The sequence below is a fragment of the Rhodnius prolixus genome, unplaced genomic scaffold (genome assembly GCF_049639745.1).
Source record: "Rhodnius prolixus isolate KJV_2025 unplaced genomic scaffold, Rpr scaffold_14, whole genome shotgun sequence".
NCBI lineage: Eukaryota > Metazoa > Arthropoda > Insecta > Hemiptera > Reduviidae > Rhodnius > Rhodnius prolixus.
Window position 1 is genome coordinate 10395895 of NW_027411594.1, and position 26285 is coordinate 10422179.

General features: G+C 33.1%; 1 protein-coding gene and 1 non-coding gene across 2 annotated transcripts; one reads left to right on the forward strand and one right to left on the reverse strand.

The window, feature by feature from the left end:
* Window positions 1-4688: 4688 nt before the first annotated feature.
* On the reverse strand, window positions 4689-4761 carry TRNAT-UGU (transfer RNA threonine (anticodon UGU)). Its single transcript has one exon. It is a non-coding gene; the product is annotated as a tRNA-Thr (tRNA).
* Window positions 4762-6226: 1465 nt separating this feature from the next.
* Window positions 6227-20715, forward strand: Ube4B (Ubiquitination factor E4B). The gene is made up of 22 exons (XM_074123631.1): window positions 6227-6399; window positions 6542-6680; window positions 7885-8093; window positions 8191-8355; window positions 8757-8987; window positions 11318-11548; window positions 11972-12133; window positions 12241-12435; window positions 13459-13647; window positions 13729-13849; window positions 14295-14434; window positions 14520-14615; window positions 15641-15873; window positions 16134-16369; window positions 17054-17180; window positions 17280-17364; window positions 17923-18035; window positions 18727-18872; window positions 18956-19083; window positions 19235-19409; window positions 19553-19699; window positions 20409-20715. The coding sequence occupies exons 1-22, from the start codon at window positions 6376-6378 to the stop codon at window positions 20471-20473; spliced, it is 3357 nt and encodes a 1118-aa protein (XP_073979732.1). The 5' UTR covers window positions 6227-6375; the 3' UTR covers window positions 20474-20715.
* Window positions 20716-26285: the final 5570 nt, after the last annotated feature.

The window sequence follows — 26285 nt, forward strand, 5'->3', positions numbered from 1 at the left end:
AAATATTTTATTAGTACTTAACTTCATCAGTTAATAACAAAACTACATGTAATTTGCAACAGTTTTAAAAGATATATAATATCTAATTGTTATTGACAACATCAAATAAAATTAGCTTTACACAAGAACAAGATTTAAAACAAAGCAGTTTTGTTAATATCCAGCAGGACCACTGGGAGGTTGAAGTTACCCTGCCAGGAGGGGAAATGAAATGGGAAGGAAATAAGGTTGTTAAAGGTATCAATGATGTTAGTTGGACCTTAAAATATGTACATGCAAACAAATTAAAATATAACAATGAACATAAACTAAGAAAGATTAACGAAATGAAATTATATTACTAAATATTTAATAATGAATAAAACTAAGCCGTCTATATATATATATATATCCCAATACAAAACAAAATGAATAATTTTTATCACAGCATTATCACAGACTAGAGAAGGATTAAAGTTTAAAGCTACTTAGAACTTAAGAAATTAATTAATGTAAATTTTTATTCAGAAATAATATCATAGAAACATTGCTCGACTTTAATCTATTGCGTCTGTCAACTAATATTTGTCCAGCTTTAGAGAAAATCCTTTCGCAAGGAACTGAAGTGGCTGGAATGCATAATCTTTTCAAAACAACGTCATACAATCTGGGATATAAGTCTTTCCTCTCTCTCCACCAATCTAACGGATTGGCTTCTCTATTTAAAAAAGGTTCTGCCAAATATTTGTCTAATTCAATTATACTGGCAGATACTGGGGTCTGTTTCGCGTTTAACGTTTTAATTTTTGCATCGAATTCCCGCCAAAGACTAGAAGTAGAAGTTGTGGATGATGGAACATCGGTAGATAACGAAGCTTTCGGAATTTGAATAAATGATAATTTAGTGGCAAGAGAATGGTACATTTTCCGGAATTTAATGTCGCTCGAAAAACCTTCGTTTTTAAATCGCGGATCTAAAATCATCGATTGACCTATAATTTCTACCGATTCTAAATTGGAAAACCGATTTGAAATATTAGCGCAAATTACTCGAGCCATTGATTGTATTTCAGGTCTGTAATTTGTGTGCAAAAATTTTGAAACGTGATCGGTCATAAAGCGCGAGAATATAATAATTTTAGAAATTGTTATATAATTTTCCGAACTTACTTCGTCCGTAATTTCATTAAATATCTGCAATAACTGAACCGCGCTCTCTAATATTTCCCAATCGATTGTTGTTATATTATGTTCACCCTGTAGATTTAATAAAGCTATGGTCGCGATCAATGGCTGTTTGGTTTTTAAAACGCGATCAAACATTATAAATGTGGAGTTCCAACGAGTGGGGACGTCTTGTTTTAATTTTAATTTTGGGAAACCCATCTGTGTTTGTGTATTATGTAGCTTGGTCAGAGAATGAGAACTTCTTTTAAAATATTCTACTAAAGCTTTAATTTTGTCGGTCGTTACGCGAATTTCTGCGATTCCCGAATGGACAACTAAATTCATTGAATGGGCAAAACAAGAAATATGCCTCCAATTGCACTGCTTTACTGCCGAAACAATATTTGCACCATTATCAGTAACAACGGCAGTTACTTTATTGGTGAGTTCCCATTCTTGGACCGTGGATTGCAGGTGTGAGGCCAAGTTATTCGCTGTATGTCGTTCAGAGTAACTAGTACACTTCAATAAATGTGTTTGTAAATTTGTGTTTTGGTCTATGTAGTGGGCAGTTATAGCAATAAAGCTTTCATTATTCACCGATGTCCAACAATCAATTGTTAAACAAACGGCATTTACTTCGTTGAATCTACTTTTTAATTTTGATTCTTCCCGCTTATAAATCATTGGGAGTAAACTGTTGGATATATACTTTCGTGAAGGTACATTATAACTGGGGCAAAGCAATTTAATTAATTTTCTGAACTCTTGATCTTCAACAATACTAAAAGGATGATATTCTTTTACTATCATTTTGAGCAATTGTTCATCAATTTCCTTGGACTTACTGGGGTGCAAAGGTTTGATTACTTCTACAAAGTCAGTCAAGGATTTTTGAATTACCGGAGCCTTATGGGCAGATGAAGAGAGAGGAGCGACATCTGCAACTTCTGAATGGATGGAAGCTAAACTAGTAGAGGGAAGCGAGCTTAAATTTTGAGTGTCTATAGAAGTTAAATGAGATTTCTTAACAGGGATCTCTTCAGTGCTTTGCTCTGTATTCTTTCTTTTATTGAATGATATAGGATGTTTTCTCTTCATATGTCTGAACAAATTACTAGTAGAGCCACTTGTAAAGCTAACGATTTCGTGGCAATACCGGCATTTAGCTTTGACAGAATCAATAGAATTAAAGTGATTCCAAATTTCACTGCGTTTTGGCATTTGTCTGAAATTAATTTACTAAAAATTAATAAAATATTAAATTTAAAAAATAAGAAACAATAGTAAAAAAGGCGATAATAACCCCGTAGTTGATGGGCAAAAATAAATAAATAAATAAAATAAAATAAATAAAAAAGTAAAAAAATTAAACTAATTTATTAAATATTTTGCTTTTAAAATATTTTCAAATATTCAATAAAGAAAAACAAAAGATAAAAATGAAATAATTATTTAATTTAGGAAAATATTAGTCTTTGAAAATATTTTAGAAATCAACAAAGCACATGCTCTTCAACTTAATTAAGATTTACCACTGGAAAACACCCTTATCTGCTTATCATCAGAAGACAGACACACATGAAATATTGTTATCAGCACGAAAGATGAAATTGAAATGGCCCTTATTGCTATAGCTACATATCTAGAGACAAAAAAATTATATTACCTAAAGAGCGTACTTACTACAGACTCCCTCCCACTCTTATTACCTATTTCACAAACATTCGGCGATTGGAAATATTTTTTAGCAAAATATTATTCTATTTATTCTAAGCAGATTCTTAAGATGATTTTAATTTTTAAAATTTATTTTTGTTTATTACTCTTATAAAATACGAAGAATTTCAAATAAAATATAATATACAAACACAGAATGATTTAGTATGCAGGTGGAGTCAGTCGTCGTTACCATGGTAACGGAACCGTTAAACGACTCCGGTTCCAGCTCCAGCAATTTCTATTGGCTAGAATCAGTGAACGAAAAAGTGGAACGAGTCCGGTTTCAAAAGGATTTAAATCACTCCGGATTCGACTCCACCAACTCCAGTGGATTTAACCAATGAAAATGCTAGAGTTGGGCCGGAGTCGTTTAACGGTTCCATTACCATGGCAACCACGACTGACTCCACCTGCATACTAGATCATTTTGTGTTTGTGTATTATATTTTATTTGAAATTCTTCGTATTTTATAAGAGTAATGGACAAAAACAAAATTTAAAAATTAAAATCATCTTAAGAAAGCGTTATTATGTTTTTTGTATTCAAATGAAACGAATATTTAACTACAAAATATTTCCAATTGATGAATGTTTGTGAAATAGGTGATAGAGTGGGAGGGATACTACAGTAAGTAAACCAATTAGGTAATACTACATTTTGGCTCAGTTTTACTTTGACCGTCATGCGGACATGTACACGTTTAAACTTACGCCAATGAAGATAAGAGTAAGAGTGTCCAGCGCTTAGTTAAAGATTAAGCACACAGCTTTTTCTTTTTGTAAAACAATAAGATAATATTTTAAAAGCTTGATATTCAATTCTTATTAGATAAATATTGTGAGTAATTATAATTTTGTTTGAAGGGTTAGAATTTTTATGGAATACTTTCCTACCCATTTCCGTTTCTCTATTGAATCCTCTTGAAGCAAGTTAACTCCAGTCTTCCAGTGGTCAAGCTAGATAATGACAAAATTGCTTTAATTTATAATTGACTAGCCTATTTTTGGGTTAATATTTGTGTTACGTTGTTAATTTTATATTTATCAGAGCAACTGGAAATTAGGGATAGTACTTAATGTGTGTAAAAGAAATATAGTTTTGTTATTAACTGGAAAAGCTAACTGTTAATGATATATTTTAATAAATTACGTGACATTTGTTCTTATGTTTAATCGTTCCAAAACCTCTGCTGTCTCATTTTCATTTTAATTTTTTTGGGGCGGGGCGGAATCACTTTTTTTTAAAATAGGGATTTGAATCAACTCGTTCCACCATCGGACTCGTTCCAATGGAACGAGTCCGCTCAAATAGCCCATCACTAATATACACTACTACCTGAATGTGCAGTCGGTTCGAACTATCTTTGTGATCCTGATCTGATAGATCACCAAATTTATTTCGATCATGTTACCCAACTGAATATTACACATCTTTTCATTTTTAAAAAAAGTTTACTTATCTTTTAAATAAAGCTTAACTTTTATTTATTTGTTCTTCCATTTCTAAGCTCCAATCACTTCATGTCACAAAATGCTATGAAGTAACTTATCAGTCACAATAGGTCATCGGAACTTCCGCCGAGGTTCTTTCAAAATTAAATCTGTATTAGCCTAGAATGCTTGAAACTTTACTTGGAAGTAAATCAAAATAGTAATTATTGCAAGCAGCAAAAGATGAAGGGACTTGAAATTAGAAATGTATAATTCAATAAAGAATTTTTCCGGCGTAAGTTAATTGTTCAAAATTAATATTTTAATTTAAGTACATTTGGGACAAGTAACATTAAAATGCAATTAACAGAATCAGAAAAAAAAGTAAGAGCCCCCAGGGAGGATCGAACTCCCGACCCCTGGTTTACAAGACCAGTGCTCTAGCCACTGAGCTATGGAGGCCACCAGGTGTCAAACTCCACCGTTTATCAACTTAGATATGTAACTTGATTAGTCATAAAATTAAATTGATTTTTCTGTAAAACTAGCCCTGAATAATAACTATGTTTCTTTTACAAACTAGTGTAGCTCTTATTAAAGGCATGTATTTCAAGAATTAAATAATTAAACTTTAAATATTATTTTTTTACTCTCTTGTCATAAAAAATAAAGTACTGTAAAAAAAGAAGAAAAGAGAAACATTTTCAATAGGTTTAGTTTGACTTACAATTCAAATTTAATTCTAAGAATTAACAAAACAGATTATAAAGCTAATATAAATTTAAAAAAAAATTCTAATAGACAAAATCACAATTTGAAATTGCATTTGTTAATATTTTCTCAGCGAAATTTTTAAGTGATCTGTCTAGTTTTTCTTACGATTTCTGATTTGTCAAATTATAAAATCCATTATTTATAGATCCTCAACTTGGCCAGTGATAAAGGTGAAGACAGGTTTTATCAACTTGAATTTAGAAAACCTACCTACCGTAACAATTACAATTTTAATTATACACGTTGGCTGACAGAAAGAATACGTATAATACAGTTTGCAAGTATTTAAGGCATTCATGAGATATTTAAATGATGTTGCATTAAGAAGTATTTTTATTTCTACAACAGAAAAGTCTGTTTTTCGCCTAAATCTGTGTCAAGATTAATATCTATATGTTTTTTAGTTCATCATATCCCTTTAACACTGGTTAACTGAAAAGAAAATAGATTAAATACTTGATATTTTTTTAAATTAAATTACCAACACTAACTTCATGTAAGTGGTAGCTGTTTCACCGTTTGCCCGAACCTTGACAAAGACAAATCACTTTCAAATTGTAGAAGATAAATTTTGTGAGGAGATGTAATTTACAAATTAAAGTATAATTTCAATAAAAAAAGTTGATTTTCATTGAAAAACAATAGGTGTTAAAACACGTATGCATTTGGTTATCATTACAGAGAAAAACGTTTTGGTTCATCGGTTAAAAAAGAAAGGAATTGCAGTAACCTTGCTCTTTGTTCCGTTGATTATTTAAAAAGATATTCATGATTTTTCCTTTTTGGCTATCTAAAATGCAAAGCCTCCGCCAAGTAATTTTGGTTCTCGTTGATGAACTATTGATTTAATTTAAATGGTAATGTAACGATTTCTTTCAATCCCACGAATCATCATAACTAGTTTTCTGCACAATTAGTAAACTTGAAAGCTTCAAGGATAAGTTGATGATTTAAAAAAACTCAAATAACCACCTTCAATTTAATTTGTTTTACCTAAAATTGATAATAGATAGTGCATTATGTGGAAGGCATGAGTAAGGATTCAATAATCTTCTAACTTAGGCAGCACTGCATGGAACAGCTGTCGTTACGTCACTTTCACGAAAGTGCTAAACCCTACATGCAAAACATCCTTCCAACCTTTCAGGGTGACTGACATATTACTTTTAGGAGTAGACAATTTATTCGGCTATTAGTTTTCTAAATTAAAAGTGTTCTAAATTATTGATTTTCGAGTCAATAAATATAATTTTAAAAGTTAAATAAGAAAGTGATTAGTACTTTAGTTTTAAGTTAATAAAAATGAGTGAATTAACTCAAGAGGAGGTAACTACATTATATAATTTGATTTTATTATGTATATATTTTTTTAAATCCGTATGTTACAAAGCAAGTTATTTCTATTAAAACTGTGGTACGTTTTGTTTGTCTGATTGGGGTTATGTGACTCATGACATTTGTGTTTTAGATACGCAGGAGAAGGTTAGCGAGGCTTGCTGCTTTAGATACAAGTGCTAGTTCATCTAATGGAAATCAGTTTCCCATATCACCAGGTCAAAGTTCTTTGGCTACATCACCAGTGACGCCTGGACCTGTGCAAGTCAAAGGTGTGTAGATTTATAAACATTAATAAAAACTTTTACATTATTCTCTGATTTAATGGCAACCATCAGCCTCTCATTTTAATTTTATATTCCCAGCCTTTTACTTAACATTTTGTTTATTAGTTGACATAAATTTTAAAAGGGCAAACTTAAACTTCCAAGACAAAGTTAACATGTTTTACTGATAATGTGAGATTATTTTATAATGTTATCATTAATAGAATAAATTAAAAATGGAATTTTACTTGATTTGCGTTTCACAGATTACATCAAAATGAATTTATCAACTTGTTTAATGTAACTTAAAATGACTATTACCAAAAGAGTTCATTAGGCGTTCATATTGTACCATTTACACTTGTTAAGATATGAACTTTATACGTAAAAATATGAAAAAGTCAGCAAGTAGCTTTCATATTATGTGCAGTGCAGGTATTTATATGTCAACTGTCAAAGGCTAATCAATACATGTATTTCGTTGGTTATGTCAAAGTAAGCATGTTTTAAGCTGCAAAATGGGACAAGATTGTCAGCTCAACTGTGTGACATCATTTAGAATATCTTAATTCCTAAATAACTTGGCCACAAAATGAAATTTTATTCTTAAACTATAACTGATATGAAAAAAAATCATATTACGCTGATATATTGGAGTTTTGAAATTATATCAATTGTATGTGGTAATCTGGACTAAAAGATGCTTGTGGAAAGATCACTTTATATAAACAAGAATATATTGGAAATTATCTTTGCAAACAGTAGATTATAAGTTAGTACCTACATATCAACTTATTTTTGTAAATCATCCTTTAGTTTTTAAAGAAATTAACCCCAGATGTAAGGAGCACTGAAAAGCAACTACTTCACATTTGTATCTTGTTCTTTTCCTTTGTGTGTTACTCTATTTTAGGGTTGTTTTTCTATATTCTCTCATTTTATTTATAAAAATTCGATTCCAAGATTAGAAAAAGCAAATGTGTAGTACAAGAAATCGACCTCTAATACAGAATAATTTAATGTCATTTTTGCACAAATGGTGTCTGATCTTTTGTTAATATTTTTGTTGTTTTAATTTTTTAATTCAGTCCTTCAATTAAGCTACTAAGATCAAATCAGCTTTTCCTAAATTAAATTGATTTCCTTTAATAACATTTGATAGTTTTTTGTCGTTAAAAATGCTTAATCTGTTGATTAATTTTTTCTTTAGAAGCACCGTTCCCACTGGTTGGTCAGAAAAGTGATTCTCAAAGCACAGATTCTTCGCAAATGGAGGTAGAAGAAGCTGGTTCCGAAGTGGAAAACAACTTACCATCAAGGGTTTTAGGCGAAGGCAAAGGAATTCAATCTGCACAGTTGGATGTTGATTCAGGAATAGAAAATATGGAAGTTGAAGAACCAAAGGAATCGCGTGTCAGGGTACTTTAAATTAATTTTTATTAAAGCCTTTTATTTTAATTTTAATTATATATTTTAATCTTGGTCAACGTTTGTTTTTTTGGTTTACGTCATATAGACAATAAGTACAGGTAGTGAAGTTCCAGAAGAATTCCTGCAAGGAGTTATAGCTAGGGTTTTGTGCGTTTCCTGGACTGAACAGTCAGAATCTACCATTTACCTTCCGCAGACTGCAGCAGTCATGACTGAAAGACAACTTGAAACAATTCCGACTGATTTACAAGTATGTTAATAATCCGTTAATATGCTAATTTTATCCGACGAAGCATTTCTGTTTTTTTACATTCCGTATCACCTAACCATATTTTCTATTAAAAGTTATTTAAAATCATTAATTTCAATTTGCTTTTTACTAAATTGCATTTTGATTATTTTATTAAAGACAGTTGCTCAGGTTGTAATTAATGTCAAGTCACTTAAGGTGCTAAGAACATATAAACTTAATAGTTCAATAGATCGCAACTCAAACATAAAATGGAAATCCTGTAGTGTGGAGTTAAAGTTCGCCTTTGGATTCGAATCAATCACGATCTGAGCCGATCCCAATAATTCCATCACTGATTCCATCCATCATAGGATTTTAACTTTTGTACCTACATTTTTATTTCGACTTAATTTTCACAGGACCTGATAAGTCAGTGCTTGATGGAGGTTACATGTCAGATAGCGTCAGGCGAAAATCCACTTCCGTCTCCGATGTTGTGTTCCTCGCCGTCGGACGAAGGCCCGTCCAACGTTGAGATGCAACCCGTACCGCCCCCTACTCCTCAGCCACCGTCGCATGCTTCCACTACGCTTACATATCTTACCGAATGTTATGCCAGGGTAGCGGTTGAAGAAAGAAACCATCCGAAAGTAAGTTTATTGTATATAAAACTTTGCACAACATAGCTAAAAGAGATGCCATTTTTTGTTTTATACAAGAGAAATTTAAAATTGGAATGGTTTTTAAATACCTACAAGATTTCTTGATAAATAAAATTCTCTTAGAAACAACACTGTTCTTTCTTCGTTCAATGGACCGTGATTGAATTTTGTATAAAAATGCACCACTTAGAAGAAGTAAAGTAGAGGCAACTTTTACAATTTGCTGCTCTCTATTTGGCTTTTGGGTTTAATGGGTAGTTTTGGGGCACCAATCTATTGTTTCCTCCTATCGCTGCCCTATTGTAGAGATGGAACAGTTCATCGACGTTCTTCTAGAAGAGTGCAGGAAGCGGGTAAATGTCCTGGTGTTAACTTCACCTTCCCCTCCATTGTCCGCCCTATTCTTAAGAATTTTATGTTCTCACCTTAGCTCTTCAGGACGTTCAAGATAAAGTGAGAAGTTGGCAGTTAAATAAGACCATTCTTGGTATAACTCACGCCATTCTACAATTGCTCCTCAGATGTTCTAAGGATGGATGGATGAATCAGGCTTTCCAGAAAACTATTGTATGAAGGATCTCCAACACACACCTCCGCCCCAGTCACACAATCACAGATACTCTAAGCACTCCAAATTAAGGGGGAGAGAAAGAGTGAGATAGCGCCATTATAATGAAAGGCTAAACCTATAACTTAATTAAGACTTGAATTAAGCAACTTGGTGAATTTTGGGTGAAGCCAAGTTTCAAACTCTCTAGTTTGTTGAAAACTATGTTGGTTGATATAACAAAAATATGAAACATAGAGTGGTGTGTTTGATGCTTTTTTCAACTATGAGAAGGAAAATAAAATAATGTAATTAAAAGAGTTAAAAAACAGAATATTTGGTGATAAATAAAGAAATATTGAATTTCGTCTAATTATCCAATAGAATAATTATCAATTTATTACTAGAAAACTAAAGGTTAATAGAGTGACTTGTTTATTTTACAAAACCACCATTTCCTGTTTGTCAAAACACGATAAGGAGAATGTACTTATTTATGAAATCTAAAAATAATATATGCGTCATAAGGACTAAATTAAATGCCATTGACTTTGCCAGTTCATTTCCTAAAGTTGTGTATTTTAAACAAGTATAGTAAATAATTTTTTGTTTATATAATAAAAATGATTTCAAACTTATGTAGGGGACTAATTATTACCCTTAGTTATTTCCGTTTTATTTAATCAATTACAGTAATGTTTAAAAAATAAATACTAATATTTATTTAGCCTTCGGTTTATTTGTTTGATAATCAAAATAATAATCTTAGGCGAACTGTAAAACGTAACTTTCACCAATTATTGCGTTGAATTGTTGTTTATACCTTAGGCATAAACAACAGTAACTTTTGGCTTAATTTCAACATCTTTCTCTATAAATAATATTTCGAGAATTTGTTCCTCTCAAACAAATATAAACTTACTTTATTTTTATTATACCATTGATCTTTGAAATTATTATAGTTCCATTTTTTTTTTTAATTTACTTATCGATGATAATATTTGACATTTGTTTTACACCAGTTAAGAAAAACAATAAGTTTCTTTTCTAGTTTAAATTTTCTTATAATTTGCAGAGGTGTTAAAAGGCTCTTTGAGCCGACCTTCGAAGTCAGTTAAGTCCCAATCTTATTATAATTAATCTTTATCATAGTAATATTGTTCATTATAATAATAAATAATATTACTCATTTGAATTACCATTTAGACAGTTTGGTGCCCGAAAGTCTTAACAACTATTTATCATTGCTAACTACTATCATTGATTTCATACCAGACTCAGCCCAAAAATGTCCGAAAATAAAAAAATGATAGACTTCTAAGGTTATTCACTTAATGAATCACCACCACACATGGAGTACCGAATAGTGATGGTAATCTCATGTATACGGCGGCAAATTCAAAGTCATGGTTAAAAAACAAAGTTCAGAACATGTTCGCAGAATAGGAAAGGAAGTAAGGTGCATTCCCTTCCGCTACTCAGCTAATTTTCTTAAAAGGTCGACTCCTCTGAATTCAAGTTCAGTGAGGATAGATGTGAGGTGTATTTTATCCTAAAATTTGGGATGGTACCCCTTTAAATTGAAAACCAAATTGCCTACAGAAAGTTGTGTTAAGTGATAAATTATTCGTTTCGAAATGTACGATTGAAGTAATTAAATTTACAATTAACCTTGAATTAAACCATATTTATGCTCAGTGGTTTTGTGATGTCTTAGCAAATAGGTAGTATATTTCTCTAAAGTGAAATGAACATTAATTATCTTGTGCAGAAAAGCAGCGTCAAGCCGATGAGCACTGTATTGGCTGAAGTTCGTGCACAGTGTGTCCAGTTCACATCGCTCATGCTGCAGGATGTTCTCATGGATGAAGTGGATCTGACGGGCCCTAGTGGTGCGCTGTCGTCACCTCTTTTACAGCCTTTATTGTCACAAAGTCTGCCCAGAGGATTTTTGATTGAATTGTTGGCAAAACTAGCTCCAACACCGGATATACTCAGCAAAGTAAGACAACCATAGTATAGTGTCTTCTTTTCTTTATATTAGCGGATAAAAAAAAAAAAATAATTGTTTTACATTAATATTATTGTCAATTATCGCCACCTTTCCCGAAAAGGAATCACCTATGCAAACGTTCCTTGGTTTATCACTCGATATTGACGAAATAACTAAGGCTAGATTCTCTACTGATATTTGACCATTAATAAGTAATATTCTAGCATCCATTAAGTAGTGCGATCTTCAGGGCCTATTGTCTCGCCTACTTAAAAGTAGGGTGCTTTTCGGACCAACAAATAGTTTTGGTTTAAGGATTAGTGTTATCTATTAACAGTATACTGTTCTTTCAGAGATTTTTCTTTCGATGCTTGTTTATTCCAGAATTTTAAAAGAAAAGAAAGAAAACTTTTATTATTTTGTTATTTGAAGGTATTCAGCCCGTTATTGCAAGGTCTATTCAGAGCGATGCAGGGAGCTTCCTTAGTGGATAACGCCCACAGGAAGCCACTCGAAGGTCTGGCCGAAATAGTGGAAATGAGGAGCACTTGTTCTAGTAGTATGAGGCCTATTTGTACATTAATCACCAAACAGGTAATTAACATTGAAATTGTTCGACTTATTAAATAAAAAAATTAATATTGTATAATAACTCCATAAGTAATAATTTTTCCTTTTTTTTTTTAAATAAAAAAAAATAGATACAATTTTTACCGGATACTGTTACAAACGCTGGAGGCCGTGAAATAACGAAAACCTCATTCCTAGGACCTTTTCTTTCTGTTTCTGTGTTCACCGAAGAGGATCCTAAAGTGGGAGATAGATTTTTCTCGGGAAATTCTTCATCAGATAAAACTCTGTATGCAACCCTTCAAGTTGAGTTGGAAAATTCTAGGGTGAGTTAGTTTTCTCAGTTTAGTTTTTTTAACTTTACGTAGTAAAACTTTTGTTTTCTGAATAACTGATTTTTTTCTTGAACCAATGCTTCTACCACCAATTTTAAACATGCCCATTTCGATTAAAAGAAGTGAAAAAATAATGTTATTAGCAAATTATAAATTGTAAACAGTTATTTAGAAAAAAATATAATCAATAATACATATGTTTTCTTATTAAGTGAACTTTTTTCTGACACTTTACTAGTACTTGTAAGTTTAAAGTTTAATAATAGCTTTTGTTCAGAATGATCGCTTCCTTCTAAATAAAATGAATATATATGTATTTTTAGCGAGCAGGAATTCATACCAATTGATATTCTAATAATGTATATTACTCCCGTGCCCATAAAAACTCGAAAAGAATCACTACTTTCATCAATGTTTCTCAAACAGCTGTAGGCTTCTTTCCTCCTGTAATTAAATCAATGGAAGTATTTTATTATTATTATTAATATCATTAGGTTTGAAATTTATACGTAAACCTTTTTTAAGTTGTATTTTTTAAATTATTTTTTGAGAATTTGGGCAATTGAATAACTTTTTAATCAGCTATTTTTATATGTATGAGGGTCCGACAAATTTTACTGGACATGATCAGTGACACGAAAATTCCCTGTAGAATATTCACTCATTTTTTATTTATATCAATTTGGAATATTTACTTCAAATAGTTAGTTCAAATAGATAGTTTATGTCGACGGGCTTGAGAATCTGGATGTTGTAAGAAGTATCTTTATCATAGGTTTTTCTTGATATAAATGTTACAATTGTTGCAAAAACTCTGATTAAGTTCTTAAAAGGAAACTTAGAACTCTGCAGGTAACTTTTTTTTTTTACGATGTAAAGGGAAAATTTCTAAACATTGCAGTATTATCAGTATTACAATGATAGAGGTTTGTGATTTTCACATTTCCAAACACTAACTTAACTCTGCATACTTGTCAGCTCCTTTTCAGCGTTCAAATATGTTTAAATTTGTAGGTATTAATGCACAAAATCTTCCACGACATTCTGGTGAATGGTTGTTCGCGTGAATCTATGTTAGAATATATAGCCACCGTATTGAGGCATAACGAGAAAAGAACGCAAATGCAATCAGACGACAGAGCATTAGCCGGCGATGGATTCATGCTGAACTTGTTGTCTATTTTACAAATGTTGGCAGTTAAGGTAAATATCTGTAAGAAATTAGATTTTTTCCCCACTTTGGTACAAATTTTTGGTTTTTTACTATTGAAGTTATTGTTTCAGGTGAAAATGGATAAAATTGATCCATTGTATCCTTTCCATCCGAATAGTATGGTTGATGTTAAGGATGAAACTCGTTTGAAGTTAACTTCACAAGAAGCGTCTGATTGGATCGAAGATTTAAGTAAGTCATTACCGATAATTTTGTCAGTCATACCATTTTTGTCGTAATTCTTATTGGCTTAAGATTTTCGTCCATCTTTAGAGATGGTTTCATCAGATTTCTGTAGAGCAGTTGTGTTGAGCTAGGGGAGTTAGTGAGATGTGGGCCTTCACACGCACTTCTCTCAGGCACCCGGTTGGTCCCCCTTTGGGCGTTGCCACATAAACAGCACTTTTCCGTGCATTCATTGATTTTTATTGGTTATTGAAAAAAAATGAGGGCTTGGGGTTATTTTTCTATTTTTGTTTCTACCGATAGCATTGTTTGGCTTGTACACAAGTCAATCTTTAGCTCACCATTTATTGTTGATAGTCTAGCCAAACCTAGAGCATTTTACCAGTTAGAATAAAGTAACAATTACAGTAAGAGAAAGCTGTGTGTTTTCACCTAATGATTTTTGGTTCAGACAGGAAGTGCCAATGGAAGGATCCCAAATTTCCCACACAATGTTGGTTTCTTACTTTACACTGCCACAATATAGCTTTATTACCAGCTATGCAGAGATACCAGAGGCGGCTTCGATCACTTAGGGATCTACAAAAATTGGTAAGTTCTTACTGTAATTAAATTTACATCATTTGCTACTTCCAGGCTGAACGATTTTGCTGAATACTATATAAATCACATTTAGGTAGACGAAATGTTAAATAGTGAAGAACAGTGGAAATCATTACCTTTTGCTGCTAGAAATAAAGAACTAATCAAAAGATGGAAACACCAAATTAAAGTAAGCAAAATCCATATTCCTAGACGAAAGTATTTAATTTAATATTGTTAGAGTGAGGGTGAAATAGTTTCTTAATTAGTTTAGGGTAAACTTATTTTATTATTATTTATAAGTTATTCCTAAGTCCAAAGGAAACTATAGGGTAGGTGTAGGTCTTTGTCAGTCTGGTAAATATTGTAGTTCCAGATGCGGAACATTCGGGAATTATAGTGTGTGGTTTGTTGATTTTGAGGTTTTTGCAAGTTAATATCTTGCAAAAATTTAGCCTAATTAACGGAAAATCGCGGAAAACGGAAAATGGAACCCGCCATAAGCTATTGACTCAAATCAAGCAATCGGAAGTGTCCAGTTTGAATCTATTGTTGTATACTTTTTGAGTTGAAACGTAATCATAATATTTGCTTTCAAAGGCATATTGCGCACATTAGAGTGTAGATCTGCGATGTTTATTTTATTTTCCCCTGAGAAATGCTGGTAAGGCAGTCCTGGTGGTAAAGTAGAGTTAGCTTCTCTTGGAAGTGCCATTTTGGAGATATGTGCGATTCATTATCTACATATTATTCAACTTGTAAGTAAAAGTCCTATCATTTAATTAATTAAATCGGTTAATTTTGTTATATTTTTAAAGCAATTTTTCGCACAAAATGGTTTGAAGAAATTTTCTTAATGTAAATTGCAGTGAAAGAAAATATACAGATTTTGGCCTATTTTGCTAAAAACTCAAATTAGTTAAACAGTTAGCAATATAGAAAAATGTTGACAATTTTATTAATGGCTTATTAATTCTGTGATATTTTGTCGCCTCCTCTTAACTGCCCCTTCCTGAAGTGTAAGGGATCCTGGCAGTGTTTATGTAGTTCATTCATATTACTCATTGCTGGAAATTATTATTTTTTTTAATATTGTGTACAATTTCTTCTATGAAAATATCGTCTCTTTAATTGTGACGTGAATTAAAATTAAGTTTAAGTGAATGTGACTGAAATGGAGCAACAAAAAGATAAAATTGATCGCTGCAATTACAGAAATTAATAAGGAACAAATCATGCGCGGAGGCCGGTTTGTTAGATAAAACGCTGATGAGAAGGGCACTCCTGTTCTACACTTCAGTGGCAGAATTTTTACTTCAAGTGCTCACTGACGCCCCTTACAACTACAACCCACAACTGCCTTTACCTCAGGAACCTCCAATGACGTTTGCAGCACTACCGGAATGGTATGTGGAAGATATTGCAGAATTCCTGCTATTTGTTTTGCAGTAAGTACACTTTAAATATTCTAAAAAAGGAGACTTGATATAGATGTAGAAGTTCTTGTACGTAATAATTTTTCACTTTCGAGATTTAAGTAGTTAGAAATAGGAGACAATTTTTCAGATCAGGCCCATAGGAGTTAATGGAGTGTTAATATTATATCCTGATTGCAAGCACGCTTGTTTTATTGGAGTTACGGATTGAAGGAAATAGATTGAGTGAAGTTGGTTTTAGTTGGTTATTAGTGGATAATTTTATTTTACAGGTACATGCCCTCAGTAGTTGCGGACGGTTTGGATGATACTCTAGTCACTTGGCTTCTAGTCTGTGTGTGTACACCGCAAGCTATTAAGAATCCATACCTAGTAGCAAAGGTTGTCGAAGTTTTGTTTGTTCTACACTCTGGTATATTACCCAGAAATCAACCGTTATACCTCAAAATTATGAACCATCCGATCTCTGAAATACATCTAGCTTCATATCTGATGAAATTCTACACAGGTATTATATAATTTTAATCGTAAATTTATTTAGATCAGTTAGATCAGGAATCATGTAATGGTTTTCACAATTAAGTGTTCACCAGAATAATTGATTTAGATAATTAATAATAGAAATGATTTTGTATAATTTATACAAGTCAATAACTAAAATGGTTAAATTAAATCCTTTCAGTTTAATGGAACGAATGCGTCACAAACGTTTATAGAAAATGACGTTTTTTTCCTTTTATTTTGCTCAATTTTCATGTGGTCTCTCTTAATTTAACTTATCACTGATTTCATTCGTCATTGTACGTATGATTGTATTCTTTCGATCAAAAAATTTTGAATTTTGTTCCATCTTCAGAGATATGGTTCATCAAGAATGTGTAGAGAAATTTAACTATAGTTCCTTCTGTCAAGTTGCCACCGCAATATTCAGACAGGGAAAATTAATTTTTTGTTTCTTAATTTATCTGTTTCTCTTATAAGAAAGAATTGGAATTCCAGGTTTGCAACCTTTATTAAAATGAAAAATCGATTCAAGGATTTCTGGATGAGGGATGGGGCGCTTTCATCTAAATGCCATTTTAATCTTATTACGGTCCAAATCACATTTTGTTCTTTGCTGTCTATAAGCGCGATTGGCTAAATTAATGTTTTTTATTTTGATTAATCTTAACTATGGTAATCTTGAATTCAGATGTTGAAACTACTGGATCTAGTTCGGAATTCTATGATAAGTTTACCATCAGATATCACATCAGTTTGATTTTGAAAAGTATGTGGGACAGTCCTGTCCATAGAGATGCCATTATCAAGGAATCCAAGTAAGATTCTTTCCATTTTTATTTTTTACTAGATATATGTTTAAAAATATTTTTGTGTTTAGAATAAACAAGGAAAATAATTTTACCGTTTTATTTTAGATCTGGGAAACAATTTGTCAAGTTTATTAATATGCTGATGAATGACACAACTTTCTTGTTGGATGAAAGTTTGGAATCTTTAAAGGTATTAATTCCCAATTTATTAATTCATAGTTTCTTGCGAATCACTGAAAAATGCTAGGACTCTAGGTTCGATTAGGTTACATTCCTTAGGGTTTCACTGTCACTATCCTAAATGGTGTACATTGACATCCTAGATAGAGCACTTTTCCAATCCAGCCTGTTTGATTCACTAAGGGAGTGTAGAGAGCGGTTCCAGGGCACAATATGAAGTTCCTAAGGGCGTTTTCCATCTCTGAATGCCCTTAACCATTCGCAGTAACAAAAAGGAACCTTTTTCTCATTTTCTAACTAGGCTTTTCTCTATCAGATCCATGCCTATGAATCTCTACAGTTTTGTCTGCAGTGGGGTGTCAAAGAACTAAGATTATCCAAAGCCTTGCCGGAGTAATGTTGTACAAAATTTAGGCGAGTAGTTAGTAATGAAATCACCATCTTTGTCCCAGGGTTTTCCATTAACTACTATTCTGGACAAGAAAGGCATAATGCTCGTTAAAATTTTTATTCGACTTGTTGGCAAGGAGTTAGATAAAATTTATGTTTTCTTGCTGATATATTGCAGCGAATACACGAAGTTCAAGAAATGATGGCAGATCAGACAAAATGGTTTCAATTGCCAACCGACCAGCAACAATCCAGGACCAGACAGCTAGGAGCAGATGAAAGACAATGCAGGTAATTTCTTTTTCTTCTTCACTTTTCCTCAACTTCTCTTCCATTGGTGGAAGCAGGTTTACAGGTTTTCTGATTGCATAAACAAAGTTATAAGAAAGTGGTACGTGTAGTATGAGAATAAGGAATCTCAAACGAAAATGGCAGGAGGTCCATAGTTATTTCGGTTATGACATTTCATGGCTCCGTATGAAAGTTTTTCGCAGTCTTCAAAGACTAATATACATTTTCTTCAGGCTTCAATCTTTTGAACCCAAATTACTTCATTCTCCACGTTATTAATAACATTTACAGAAAATATTCAACCATTTTCGAAATAATCGCTAAAAACTGAAAAATCGATTGATCGTATACTGATTCAGATTATTTACTTTTTTATTCTTATTTAAGAAGAGTTAATCGTCAAAAAGTGCACAAAAAAATTCGCTGTTGCCAGTTTAGGAATTTCCAAATTACCTATATAGCCTGTTTTTGTTTTTTGAACCTGAGTATTCACTTAATTATTTGAGTCTAAACCATTTTCTAAAAATCACGTTATTTTAATTCAGGAGACCTGAAGACGTGTGTTTCCTGTAGAAAATCGATGTTGAAAGTTTGACCTGATAACAAAACAAGACATCATGAAACTTGCTTTTACAAGTCCATTACTATGAAGCGTAAATTTACTAATACAGTTGTTCCCTTTTTTTTTCAGATCGTACTTAACATTAGCCAGAGAGACAGTGGACATGTTCCATTACCTGACGGTGGAAATCAAAGAGCCTTTCCTCAGATTGGAATTAGTTGAAAGATTGTCAGCAATGCTCAATTTCAATCTACAACAACTTTGCGGGCCTAAATGTGAGTTGATGCTAAACTTTTTCATCAATACTTCTTTCAAACTGCTTAAATATATGTATAACTCCCTCTTCACCTGTCCAAAGGTAAAAATTTGAAAGTAAATACTCCAGAGAAATACGGTTGGGAACCTCGCAGACTTCTTGGTCAGTTAGTTGACATCTATCTTCATTTAGACTGTGATGAGTTTGCCTCAGCTATTGCTGCCGATGAAGTAAGTGTTCTCTCAAGAATATTAGATGTAAGCCCCGTCGATAGTTAAGAATCACCTTTAGGATACTCGTAATGGTGGAATGGCTCTTTTTGTATTGTATTTTTCGCAATATTTATTTTTTTGATAGTTCTAATAATTATTAATATTTCAGCGATCATTCAGAAAGGAACTTTTCGAGGATGCTGGAACAAGGCTGCAAAAATCTATGATCAAGACAGCTTTGGAAGTGGAACAGTTCCGGTCACTGGCCGCCAAAGCAGCAGAGATCGCCATTCAAAACATTAAGAAGGAAGTTGACTACAATGATGCTCCAGATGAATTTAGAGGTGAGTTTTGAATGAATTCTAAGAGCAGTAATATTGTATTTGTTTGTTACGCTACGTCTGTCTGCACTCTTGCTTCAGATAGAGCGAATGAGGTATCATGTATCTTGTGTTATCTGTAAATTGAAAGATAAATTGTTTTCTAGATCCGTTGATGGACACTGTAATGGAAGATCCTGTGTTGCTGCCAAGTGGTAAAGTGATGGACCGTTATGTGATAATTCGACATCTTTTAAATTCATCAACTGATCCTTTTAGTAGACAACCACTTTCTGAAGACATGCTTCTGCCGGGTAAGTAATCTGTCACAATTCTCTATTACTACAATCTTCCAAGTAGTAGATTAGAACCTGAGGCACTTACGTTCCTCAGGCAACCACAAGTTGGCTTATTGTGATGCCGATTTCTTGTTTTTGTTTTATAATTTCCAAGATTTTAGAATCAGCAAAGGATCTTGATTGAAATAACCTTTAGATGAATTTTCTCTACAATACATAAAATGCCACAAGACCGGTCTTAGCGTGCGGTCAGATACTAACGGTACCTTCAGTAGGAGTGCCATATGACCATCAGTTACTATTGAATGTATGTGTTTCAGGCTAACCCTATGTAACTCATTTCTTCAGCTTAAAAGCTCTAATGGCCGCCTTTAGTAGAAGATCCCTGCAAGAACAGCTGTTGGTCATTCGTTGAATCCCCAAAGACCTCCAGCCTAAGAAGTCCCCTATGTTGATTCAAACTTTAGGCAGCAGCATCTCAGACCAGATGATACGAAAGACGAAATGACTAGATGACCGTAGACGCGGAAATGACCACGGATGTCATATTTTGTGTGTGTTTTTAAGGCCTTTCTTATGGATTATTTTTAAGTGTACCATTTTTTATTAGGAACAGTTCTCTTTCGAGGAGAGAATCATTCAAGAAATTTGAATTTCCGTTTTTTGGGACTCATTGATTAGCGCCTTTAGTTTGTAGTTATGCACATTATTGTTATTGTTTCAGCGACGGAACTTAAGCAGAGAATACAAGCCTGGAAACAGGAAAAGGAGAAAGCTGCTCAAATGTGAAAACTAATCAGGAAATAGCATTTCAAGAAACAAAAATTTTGGTGATTACTCAAATAGCTTCGAATCAGTTTAGTGTGACCTTACTGAAAAAAACTGGTATATATATATTTGTTTTTTATTTTGGCCCCAAGTGACATCCAGATGTTTGAGCTGTTAAAATTTTGTAAAAATGAAGACTTGGAAGAGGGAAAATTTGTGCTCAGCTGGATACAGTCTTTTTCCTTTTTTTTTTTTTAATTAAATAAAGAAAAATTGATAAACAAGTGAGATGGTACATTTTACACAATTTTATTTGGGCGTAACTTATGCACAGATAACCGTCCCATGTAATATTGTGCTGCTAGCATGTGTATATAAAATACGTTTTCCGGGTTTAAATATTTCATATCTGTGAGATTATAATAGTTTCTCAAAGAAAACCATTAAACAAAACTAACTAGGAAGTAAAACCATGAACATGTTGTGTTTGAGTGCTCTCGAATATGTACGATATCTTCAAAATAAATATTTTTTATTTTATTTTATTATTTCAGTATAGCTAGTTTATTGGCTGACTGTACGTGTATAGTAAATACAGTTTAAATGTTGTACGATGGGTATGAATGAGGGTCGAAATTTACCATGCAGTGCCTTCAAAATTTATATTTAATAATTCAAATTTTATTATGAAAAAAAACAAAAAAAAAAAAACAAAACATAACCTTTACTATTCGATCCTTGATGGTGCTCTAGAATGTTGTTATTATTATTTTTAATAATTTTATTCAAGATGAACTATTATTATATTAGCGCCTAATATTTCTAATTTCCATTTTTTATTTTATTTTTGCCATAAATAAATAATGTGAAATCGATGAAGACCCTAATTTTTTTTCTGTGTTTTTGTATGGTAAAAAAAGTTATTGTAAATATTGTACTATTTAGAAATCGTGTTTTACTGTGTTTATCTTGTAAATTTATATGTGCCCCTTCCCCTGATATTTAGTATTAGTATGTAATCGATTACTTCTGTTATCAATTAAAATTGATTGCATCTCTATTACTGGTGATATTTGAACACTGAACGAGAGAATGTGTTTATTAAAATATTGTAACAATTTATTTATTATTAAGATTTTTTTTTTAATTATTTAGGTTTAATTTTAATACTTTAGATATAAATAGTCGTTTTGAAGCAAGAAAAAAAAAACTTTTTTATAGAATTCTTTGTTATAAATTTTATACCTAGTTTTCTTGTACATTGGTAACTGAAGTTGATACTATAAGAATGACTACATTATGAAGAGTTGCACATTATACTTGCTGCTGTTGTAATGTAAGAGCATATTGATTTTTCCTTTGTTTAAAAATATGTTATACATTAAAATAAATGCAAGTTTAATGATTAATATTTAATAAATAACTCCCAAAAACAAAGATGGAGGTAAACTAAAATATTACTCGTAAACTGTGTAAATAAATGTATGCTGTATGAAATATTGAAATAAATGATGTTCGGCCCAGTTTGTAAACTGCCGGCACCAGCTAGCTGCTCATCAGATTGCAAAATATGTTTGGGAATCGAAAAAAAGGAGAGACAAAGTTTTAGAAGAATAAAAACATTAAATTGATAAGAAGATTGTTTATTGCCCTGTTTCTCATTTTTTAGAAAATAATTATATTCTAGTGTGCAGACGCACTTGACTTCACTCTAACTGCAGTTTACATAATTAATTCCTAAAACTTAGAGCTATAAAGGTAGGTGACGTCATAGCGTTCCCTTCAAGTGAATTAGAGCTTCTTCTTTTTTGGGATTTGGGATATTTTTTGTTTTTGTTTTCTGAGTGTTTATAGGGTTTACAATATCCACTGGGATTTATTCGGCCTCTTACCCAACTTGTAAGAGAAGGTATTGTAATATTGGTGACTTGATTGATATTTCACCTGGAATGTCCGTTTAGACGTCCCCTTAAGCACGATAAAATGTTTTTTTTTACAGGAATGTGTGGATGGGCCTGTCGCATGTGTGAAGCGATGAAATATGAAGTTAGATATTTCGCCCAGGATCCAACAGATGATGCCACGATAAGCTTTTGGCTTAAATCGGTTTTTTCGAAATAACCACTGAAATGAATATTAATTTTTCAGTGATTCCTAGATTTTCTGGACTCCCGACTACTTTCTTTAAACTTGTATTTACAATTTTCTAGATGTATACTTAAACCTATTATTTGAAACAATTTTTCTTGAAAAATTTAAAAAAGGGTTCTTCTGGAAGAAGAGGTGGGTAGGGTTCCCTCAAAAGTGCTAGTTTTGGGTTTTAGAATTATATGTTTGGAACTCAGTTGATGGACAAAGGGAATCTTCAATGGAGTCTCATTTCAATAAAATGTGGTACGAAAGATATTGTCTCAACCCTGCTCATCTTGAATACAGTTAGTTTCGAAATTATGCTACACTTACAGTCCAGTCAGACATCTAAATCTCAACGATTTAGGTAAACAATTATAAGATAGTGTATGTTGGAATGTAGTTTGCTACCAGACTTGTATTCTATATGAAAAATTTAGTTAAAGACTCAATGTAAAGATGTCAGTACTGCGGTAGGTTCTCCTGTAAAAGTCACAAGAGACTTGTTAGATTTATTAGCTGGTAGATTTCCACAGACTTCACTAGGTACAAGGAAGGGGTTGGGCTGAAGTTGGTAGTATTTTCCGAAATTCTTGAACGGAGTATAAATTCCTATAGTGAGGAATACTCCCATAGGGAATAGGGGAAATACTGAACTCCCAGAATTCGAAACTATTAATAATTGATTTATTTTTAATTAAAGGAAATTTTGAATGAGGAACTTGCGTTCTTCAGCTAGAATTTTGACTTTTTTTCCTGACGTCAAGGAAAATATTTTTCACTCAGATTGACAATTAGGTTCTTTTCCCATTCCCCAGTTATACTCACTAAAATAGTGAAGCAATAAAGTTATACTTCCGGTACTAATTTTGTTTGCAAAGATATAGTTGGCCCTGGCTGTTCTGCTTGGATCGAAATATGGTCTTTCTTCTACCTGCGAACTTGTTTTTTAACTTAAGCAGAAAAACTACTCTTTTTTTATTTGGATTTAGGAGGCCGTTAAACAGAAATTCGACACGATCACATTATTTTCCGCACCAGTGGTAAGAGAATGTAAAAAAAAAAAAACCTGGGATATTTGTATTACATTCTTGATAAATGTCGGTACATCTAGAAGAGTATTGATGAGTGAAGGAGAGTTTGGTAGAGGGGAAATACCTGCCCGAGTAGTGCTGGCCTGTCCGGCCGCTAAGCTTAATGTACGTGGGGGTGGAGAACTCTCTTAGAAGAAGGAAGATGCAAATTACTAAGAGGACGAGTATTGATTCAGGAAACAGGACGGACGAGAGGGGCGGCTCACAGTAGATAATTATTGTTTAAGAGAGCCTGAACAAGATGTAGTGTGTACACACTGGTGATCAGTTTCGGCCTCCATACAGTACCCGCAACACGCCGCCAGCCGGCCAACCCTGCAACTACTAGTTCATTGCGCTAGTTGCTACGATACCCTCTAGATGCCACTTACTCCTGCAATTCCAACTTTTCCAAGGCTTTACATTTTTTCTTCTCTTTCATCCCTTTACCTTCTCTAACAAGGTAAAAACCCTTAGGTATGACGATCGTGTCGAATTTTCGAAATCTAGTTTACAACGGAGTCCTAAATGGGGTTAAAAAAAAAAAATTGGCGTGTAAATGTTGACAAAATAACTCAGAAACGGAAAATCGCAGGGGAGAGGAATGGTATTTGGACTGGTACCATCGCGGAACACCTGCAATCCAAGATCAAAATCTCTCAACTTAATTCTTTTGCTGTATTCTTGAAAACTGCCCAAACGATTGCCTTTAAACTTGGTACGCGTTATCCCCATGAAAACCTGAAACTTTTCTTTTTAACACTTTCCCGGTAAATTAATTAAGGGTTGGTCGAGAGTGGGAAAGAGAGGAGGAAAGTTAATCTCTGAGTGCCTTTCTGGAATGGGCATGATTCGAACGATTCGACAAGTTTTGATCCTTATCTTTTGTCTGTCTTTTAATCGAGAATTTTATGTTTATGGGAATACAGCTGATGAGTTGACGAATGAAAATGTACTTGATTAGAGTGCAGCCAGAATTTATCTTTTGGAGTTTGAGATTAGGGTTTTTTAATATAAAAACTATATATTTAATTTAGAACACAAAAAATCACTTCTTTAATTAAATTATTTCTAAGAATATGTTTGTAAAAATTTTTAGGCAACACGATCTCTTTAAGCTATAAAATAAAACTTTATCATTGACATCCATTAATGATTATTATTTGAGACGGGTTCCTAAGGCGTAGGACGTAGGCCGGCCACAAGTAGTACCCTAACCTACCTATTAATAATTGAGAAGAAGGTGTGGGAACCAAGAAGATGGCACTAATCTCTGTTAGCCTAGAAAAACTGGCCAAAGTCTTTCAGAAAGAGTCAGCTAAACTATGTTTGTGCTCCTAAGATTACAGAGCTTTAACTGGACTCTTATTCTTTACCTCTAACAATCTGATCTAATCAAACCAACAGGACTAGTTGAGATGCTCGAACTAGAGATTGCCATAACAGACCCTGGATCGCCGTGGCTCATGCAGAGTAATCAATCTTCACTGAATCCACAATTACTTAAAGCACAATCTTTAGAATGCAGCCAACAGATGGATTTATGTTGGCATAGAGAACCGAGATTTAAGCCATTCGATTTGTGCCATCGATAAGAAATTTACTAATTAAGTATGTCGTTAACGTTACAATTACATTTTTGCAGCGTATTACTCGAAAACGCATATTTTTGGCCAGATATTACCGAAGGTTTCAACCTTGAAACCCCTCATGGGTGCGACACTGACTTTTGCATAAAACTTTTTCCCAAATAAAACTCATTCAGTACCTAGTTTTATACAAATAGTTGAAGTTTCTTCGATAAAATGAAAAATCGATTCTGTAAAGATACACTTCCAGTAGTTCGATTTAGACCAAAGCTCATTACAACAGCCTTTAGATTGAGTTATGCTGCCCATGGACAGACGTTATTGTAACAAACCTCAAATTTTGCTCAAATCCGCACGATTCGATTACCGAGATACTACAAATACGAGCCATTCGCTTGGTTGGAACTCAGTAATCCATTCACTATGTTAAGTGCTTGCCGCCTCAAAACTTGTTACTCTCTCGCAGCTCAATTGAGGATTTGTTACGAATGTAAGAAATTGCAGAGCCTTTTACATTTGGTGTGGTTTTACTATCTCGCTGTTTTGCTGCTATGTTCCATCCAGCGCTGGTATACTCGTGTAATGTTCCTGTTTAAGACAACATTAATCACACACGTGACTGGGGGAGTCTGGTTTTATTTAAAAAGTGCAGCTCTTAAACGAATGCACAAAATGAGCTTCATGGGGTAAATTAGCCGGGGCTAAAGTTGTGAGGTAGTTGATGACTGACTGACAGAGGGCAGTTTAATTTAAAGAGATAAGATCGTGGGCAATCTGTCGGCCATCGGCCCTGCCGAGGACACTGGCTACTAATTAGAATCGTGATTACCGGGGCCGCCTCGTCACTACAACCACTGGCGTTCATTTTTTTTTACTTCTTGGCGCCCATCAACGGAATTACTTCTTTTCTTTCGCCGGTCTTACATTACAGTCAGCACTCTCTTTCAGACACATGTTCTGCGCAGCAAACTGTTACAGATACATGGGAAACGTTGAGTGCTTTGGACGAACTTCCTTCGGAATCTGTTCTAAAACATTCAC

What these genes read in the sequence shown, in the direction of transcription:
- Ube4B (XM_074123631.1), top strand. Translation starts at nt 6,376, where the DNA reads ATGAGTGAATTAACTCAAGAGGAG. An exon ending in CAATTCCGACTGATTTACAA is followed by an intron (nt 8,356 to 8,756) that starts GTATGTTAATAA and finishes TAATTTTCACAG; the next exon opens with GACCTGATAAGTCAGTGCTT. An exon ending in CACCGGATATACTCAGCAAA is followed by an intron (nt 11,549 to 11,971) that starts GTAAGACAACCA and finishes TGTTATTTGAAG; the next exon opens with GTATTCAGCCCGTTATTGCA.